General features: G+C 38.1%; 1 protein-coding gene across 1 annotated transcript; it reads left to right on the top strand.

The window, feature by feature from the left end:
* Positions 1-3,781: 3,781 nt before the first annotated feature.
* LOC149554739 (uncharacterized) lies at positions 3,782-6,967 on the top strand. Its single transcript, XM_089828777.1, has 2 exons — positions 3,782-4,543; positions 4,639-6,967. The coding sequence occupies exon 2, from the start codon at positions 4,641-4,643 to the stop codon at positions 6,408-6,410; it is 1,770 nt and encodes a 589-aa protein (XP_089684903.1). The 5' UTR covers positions 3,782-4,543; positions 4,639-4,640; the 3' UTR covers positions 6,411-6,967.
* Positions 6,968-7,509: the final 542 nt, after the last annotated feature.

Genomic DNA, 7,509 nt, shown 5'->3' with positions numbered 1-7,509 from the left:
TTTGAATCCAATACAATTAACACTTTTCCTTTTCTCTCCAAGCAATCATTTTTCCCTATTTTCACTTCTCCGCTCTCCAACAAAATACTTGCTCGATTAATAATCATTGTTATAGATTTTAAGACAAGGGTTGTGTGCAAATGCTCAATACATAACTTTTGAGGTTTTTCCACAAACTTCCTCAAGAGACTCACTCGCATGATAAATCAAATATTTCTATAATTATGTATCACTAGCAACCCCATTGCAACAAAATCTACATTCAACAGTTCTTTTTATACATCTACCACTACTGAATGTGCCTCCATATAAAACTAGGATTTTAAGAATTGCTACATTGAACAACTGAGAAGTCTGTTGTTCAAAATATTGAGAGGAAATGATGAGAAATCTATTATTAAAATCATTGAAAGAAAATTATTATATGTTGTTCCTAATTCTACAAAAATAAGTTCATTAAATATCACCAAACTTGTTCCACTCTTAATAATTTTACAGTCCAAGCTCTATAAGCATCCTATAAATTTTAAATCTAGCAAAAACAAAATCGTAGGAACAAATGTGTACACCCAACTTCTGAGCAAACATTCATGTAGAATGCCACGAATCATTTGTAGATGGCATGCCTCATTCTATGCATAACACCACCATGCTTTTGTAGTTGTAGATGAATTTATTGCATGTGGCTTGCATGTTGCAAAGTATTTCAATCTTACAAGACACATGCCTCATTCTATGCATAACGCCACCATGCTTTTGTAGTTGTAGATGAATTTATTGCATGTGGCTTGCATGTTGCAAAGTATTTCAATCTTACAAGACATATGCCCCTGAATGATTTTCTATTAATTTTTCAATGAGAAAAATAAAAATACTACTAGGAAAAAGGGGCTTAGCCTATAGGAAAACATAAATTAAAAAACCAAAATTCATTTTAATAGGCAAATGTAAGAGAAACTTAGATTAAACGATCATTGCACAGTTTTCAAAGACTAATAAGACATAAATTTGATTTTTCATTTCTCCTTAATCTAGAAACCAAATAGTACAATGCTTTTACATGAAAAGAAGATTATATGTTACAAAAATCCCTAACAACTCAATCCACTTTGTAAATGAAAATCCACCATAAACAAATGAATTTGTTAGGAACCTGTGTGTTCCTTCTGTTTATTTTGTTAGAGTAGTGTTGTTGGACGCATATGCTTTGTAAGTCGTCCCGTGAGTATATTTTATTATCCCACATGCATAGGTAGTATTACTTTTCTAGATCGTACTCAGTATATAAGAATAGGTTGAGGCCCTTGATGGGCACGGACGAATTTATTGTATTGAGCTTGCTCAAAGGAGGTTACCCCCTCGAAGTGGCCTGCGATCAGTAGATTCATTCTGAGTTCTGCTATCACTTTGTATTCTGTTATTTCGAGCATTCTCACGATATTGCTATAAGGAGGTTCATCTCATCTGGTATCAGAGCACTCTCTTGGGCTCGCTGGGTGGAAATTACATCAAATTTTTTTTCTGTCGTGGCCTTCAGGTTCCTCTCACTTCTAATATCTCTTGTTATTGCAATAACTCTTTTCAGTTGTTCTGTCTGTGAGTGAATTTTTCTCAGTCGACTGTTCAAAAAAAAAAAAAAGAGTAAAAATTTTTCTGTTTTTTAGTCGTAGCTTCCTTGTTTGCTTTCTGTTTCTGCTCATACTTCCGCAGAACGTCTGCAATATCATTTCGCATACTTCCTTCCTTGGCGACCCAACCCCAAATTTTACATATCAAAGCCCTAAACCCCTCATTTATCTAATTTTAGGGTTTGCCCTATCTTTTTCACCTCTCATCCAATCGCCACCAAACTGAGCCACAAGATTCAATTCCTCATTTTGCTCCCTTATCCCTCTTGGACTGTTCGCCTCATTTCGCCTCCCTACCCTTGAAACCCTCATTTTTCTGTTTCCCTTGTCCCCAGATAGTCTCCCACCACCCGTCGAACACCCATTTCCTATCTAAGTTTTACCCAAATCCAAGTTTGCCGTAACTAAAAAAGTTTTTGTTTCTCATCTTCTACCCATTCCAAAAAAAAAAAAAAAAAAAAAAAAACCTTGCTTTATGGTTGTTACGCGTATAGGAGCAAAAATCATGGAAGAAGAAATGGCATCCCTCAAAACCAAACTTCAAGATCTGGATGACAAAATTCTGGGTCTTAACTTTCAGCAGTCAGCCATGAGCCGAAACCATTCAGGAGATACTGGGTCCTCTTCTGGCAATTTCCGTGGACCAAAGCTTGATTTTCCACGCTTCGATGGTTCTGATCCGACTGGATGGATCTATAGGGCAGAGCAGTATTTCAGCTTGCATAATACTTTGGATAACCACAAAGTCCCCCTTGCATCTTTTCATTTGGAACATGAAGCTCTTCAATGGTTCCGTTGGTACATCAAGGCTAATGTAGGCCCAACATGGAGAGAATTGTGCACCCTCATTTTGGAGCGCTTTGGCCCTAGTTCCTTTGATGATTTCACAGGAGCACTCACTAAACTGCGTCAAACAGGCACTGTAAGAGAATACTAGACAGAGTTTGAAAAATTAGCTAATCACACAGAGGGCTTGTCTGATGAATTCTTCCGTAGTTGTTTTGTCAGTGGTCTGAAGGATGCACTTCGCTCAGAAGTCAAAATGTTTCGACCTACTACAATGATGGAAGCCCTTGGGTTGGCTAAGTTAGCGGAAGACAAGATTAGTGCTCTACAACGCTCCAGATCTAATTTTGTTCCATTCAGAAATACAGGTTCTCACAACCCTCCAGTCATACCAGCTCCCAGAACTACTCCGATCAAGCACTTGTCTGAAACAGAGATGCGAGTCAGGCGAGACAAAGGGCTTTGTTATAATTGTGCTGAGAAATGGTCTCGGGGCCATAGATGTGTTCAGCAAAAGCTCTATCTCTTGGATGTGGATTCTCCACCGGAACTGGAAGAATATGTAGATGCTCAGGAAACAGTGGATGATGAGGTTGAGCCTCACCAGCCTGAACCTCCTTCACCAGAAGCTCCACCAGAGATATCTGTTACAAAAATCCCTAACAACTCAATCCACTTTGTAAATGAAAATCCACCATAAACAAATGAATTTCATTTATATAGTGATCTTTTCGAATATTGAGCGTGTCTTATCATTCTCAATGACCAACCTAGGTTCCACCTTGGACTGACAGAGAAAATAAAACAGGTTTAAATATCAAATATATGAAGAGGCACGCCTAAAAAATTTATATGGTAGTCTTGGTGGTAAGGGCTGTCACATAGGTAGGAATGGCAGGCTAAAAGAGTATGGTGGTCCGTCTCATTTCAATGGCGAAAGGGGCCAGACTTCCACATGGGTCTCAGTTGGATGCTTTTGTATGTTATCAACCCAACACTTGTGTCAGTCATGAAATTATGTTGCATCTAATCATTTCATTAGTAAGGCCTCTCTACTTTCCTGCAGGAGATGCAATTATTACCTAAAATTCATTTGGATACACAAATATAAATGTCTTACCGTGGAACAAGGTAGCCCTGACTTACGATTTTCCTTTGCTTGAAAGAAGAAAAATTGCCGTGCAATTTCAACACAGCCCTACCCAAGAGTAAAATGGCAGTACAGTGGGTGGGTGTCCACTGTCCACGCAGGGGAAAAGTTGCAATTGTAACAAACTACCTTGTTGAAAGAATAATAACGCTGTAATGCATGAGGATAAGTGTAATTATATGATATATAAAAAGAGGTGGAAACTGCAAGACATGATAATGGCAACAAGAAACATGTTATGAGAATTTGGAGTGCCTGCAAGATCTGAATGCAATGAGGAAAAAGGCGCCGGGAAAGAGCAACGGAAATGGGATGGAGAGGTAGAGAATTTGAATTGAAGAAATGAAGGAATTTTAATGAAGATTAGCAGTGTTAGAGATCAAATATCATATATCATATTTTAAACCATCTTCATGTTCTTCTCAATGTAGTATTGGACATTTGATGATATGTGAATACAGATATCGTGTTCTTTAAGAAAATGTCTTGTTCTTCAGTTTTTGGTACAGAATTTAAATTGATGTCATGGTTTTTTTGAAAATCTGGGATACATTCCCTTTTAGTTATTGAACAGTTCTATGCTTTGAAAGAAGAAGAGTCAAGTGAACTGAATGCCGTTTCTGAATTCCATTGTGTACGAGATTATGTGTGGAGGCAAAGTTGAATCAAAAGGTGGATTGCTATTACTACTAGCGAGTCAGCGACTACTTTTTTTCTCGCGGAAGAAGAGTCAAAATTATGATCAGAGTGTGGACGGTAAATTGGTATGTAGGAGAAGAGAACTAGAAATGTATCCAGAAGTCTGGTGTGAACTATAACTTTCTGATATAAAAGAGGAGTCAAAATTGTATTCTGAACTTATTAGGCGGAAGGAAACTGCCAAGTCCGATAGGAAAGGAGTCAAAAGTTAATGCAGAAAGTGGATGGGAACTGCTAATTTATGATACATATTTCTCCATTGAAGGGACTCCACTTTAAGGTATAAAAGTAGGGGATGCGAATTCCAATACCATGTTGTTAGAAATCTAAGGCTTTTCAGTGTTTTTTTAACACATTTATGTGTTGTTGTCACAGGCATGGGGCCTATTTTGAGGGAGATGATGAATAATCCGGTCATGGGTAGTGCAGTTTCTGCAGTAACAATGGCGTGGGAGAAGAGATATATCAGTGATGATCAATGGGCACGGCTATATTTCGAGTTTTTCTATTGTTGCTCCTTTTTTTGGAACTACCCAATTCACATAGCTGCTTTTCTCATATGTGCGCCAAGGTTGATCAAAATACTATTGTTCTTCTATCCCCTGCTGATTTCCACCGTGCTTTTCTTGCTAGTTGTGTTTAGCCTTGGCCCACAGTTGGAAAGAATGAGGGCTGATAGGGATTTACAGTGGCATAGGTTTAGAGAGGCAGCTGTAAGTGTTGAAGAGGGCAGAGGAATTAGTTGGGCATGTCAACAGAAAATGCCTCAAGGGGTCAATAGCAAGCTGGATGGTTGGGCAGAATGGACGGAAAGTCTAGAGAAACTGGACCGGTCTATTTTTTACGAAGAAAAACAAGCCGGTATAGAGAAAAATGACAAAAGTGTTGATGACTTTGGGGAAACTAGAGAGGAGAAGGTTGAAGAGGATGGAGGAAGCCCAATGGGTGTTTCAGGGAAGAGTCTTATTCTAGGCAAAGTAAGGGAGCTCATGGAGAAACTGATTGATGAATTGGGTGGGAGAGTAGAGCTTGATGCTTTGAATGCTCTGGAGAGTATTACGCAAGTCCTTATTGAGAGCACGGGGATGGATTTCCGCAACCAAGGATTGTATACTTACCCATTTCACGGGATGGAAAAGGAGTACGAACTTTCAGATTACAATCAACTCCACCGAATCTCGTTTTCTTCTAGACAAGGAATTGAGAATACTGAGATCCTTGAGCATGCACCTTGTGAAAGTAAAGGGGATGATGAGAGCAAAAGAAAGAACCCTAGCAGTCTGGCCATGGCAGAAGCGGAGCTCATGCATTCTTATGATAGGCATTTGCAGGAACCATGCAATATTGGGGACTCTGGATGTTTTATAAATCCACAAAAAATTGAAAATCAAAACGATGTGGGCTATGAGCATGCGTCAGAAATTTCAAAAGATGAAGAGGAGCTTAGTGAAAATTTTATCTTTGTGTCTGCAGATGATGAGTTAATAGATGATGTTCAGTTCGGAACAAAAGGTTCTGTTCAAAACAATAATTGCAAAGACGGAACAGATAATGTTCTTAATGAAAAATTAAGAACATGTACAAGCCTCCCAATTGGGGCTTTGAAAGATGAGATCAGATGCATGGATGAACTTTGGGAAGCACATGATGATTTTGGGGAGAAGGAAAAGAATGGAAAAGATGGACAGAAAATACATGGTAATAACTGCAATAGAGATCAGCAAGAGCAATCTCAACTTCCATCCTCCTCTATACGAACCCCTGAACACAAGAATGAGCACCAAAATGTGCTGGCTGCCAAGCTAAGAAACAGTATTTCAGAACCAATCACGTATTTAAAGAGACCTCAGGTTTTGGCATCGCCAGTTATGCTTGTAGGGGCGGCAGAAATGGATCTCCTTTGGGAAAAATACAATGATGCAAGCCAGGGATCACTATCTGCAAGGAAGGGCCATTGTGGAGATCTCCAAGAAATTCTGGATTCTGATGCAGAGGACATGCGGGAAGCCTCACAGGTTTGTTGTCTTCAAGCATTGAAATTTTCTAAAGGAAAAATGCCTCTAAGAAAACCCAGCTTGAAGAAAATATCCAAGGCCTTGAAAAAGCTTGGTCTCCTGACGCATTTCAGAAGCCGGAAAACCTCTTGATTCTGAGTTAAAAGGTAAGAATTCTTTTATTTTATTTTCAAAAACCAAAAACATGCTTGACAATTGTCAAGTGAATCTGGATTCAGCTCACATAACATAAGCGATTTATTGAAAATCTGATTTGAGTTTGTGTAGCATCATCTTTTGATCTGTATATCTATTAATGTAAACTCCTCTTGGAGAAATATTGCGAAACCTAATAAGTTGCCTGCAAAGTTACCTTTGGTTTGGGCAGAGTGTACAATAGTCAGGGACTTCTTTGAGACCTCCTACTTTTGCTTCATGATTTTTAGTTTGGGGATGCAGCTTAGTTGAGTCCTTTTAATTGGTTTTGTAAATATAAAGCTGCAAACATTAGTAGTTCAGTTGAGTTCTTTCAATCAGTTACCTCATTCAGGTTGCAAACTATGTCTGTATAAGATTATTAAATCATACTATACAATATGCTCATCTGCAATAATAAGCAGAGCTTGATGTATTCTTCAGGAAACTTGGATTTAGCATGTTCTGAATTCTTGAAAATGTTATATATTTGATCCAATCCTTATTGTTTGTAAGAGACTGGATGCAGAGCAAGATCAGACAATCCTTGAGATCAATTGAAACAAGCTTTAAAAAATTGCCACCTTTTCCTCGCACATTTCAGAGGATCCTGTTAATAACTTTTTCATTTAGGAGCTCAAGAAAATGCAATTTGAATTCCTTTTTTCTTCAAAATTTTGGTGAAGTATGTGGCAAGAATGTCCTTTCATAAAAATTTGTCAGCCTTAGAAAGCTGAAATTGTTCATCCTGATAAGCCTCTCCATGCTTGGCATAACTCACAACTTCAGTTCCTTGTCTGTTCAGTTGATTGTCTTTCTAGTAATAATTGTAGCCTTTCCATTATTCTGGTTTTCTACTGTTGATAAAGTTTGTATAAATGCTTGGACTAGAAATTGCTGCCATGATCAATATTTAGCACACTCTCATAATGCCCTATGTCATTTAAAAGAATCCTGTTTGCTTATCCTTATTTTCGTGAATGATAACCAACCACATTACTCACTTAGAACCTTAACTATTGCTTTCTCTAATTTGGTACGAGAAAAAAGCTTTATA

The sequence above is a fragment of the Cupressus sempervirens genome, chromosome 5, assembly GCF_028749045.1.
Source record: "Cupressus sempervirens isolate cs-2001-9-10 chromosome 5, ASM2874904v1, whole genome shotgun sequence".
In the NCBI taxonomy this organism is placed as follows: Eukaryota; Viridiplantae; Streptophyta; class Pinopsida; order Cupressales; family Cupressaceae; genus Cupressus; species Cupressus sempervirens.
This window is presented reverse-complemented; position numbering and strand designations above follow the sequence as displayed.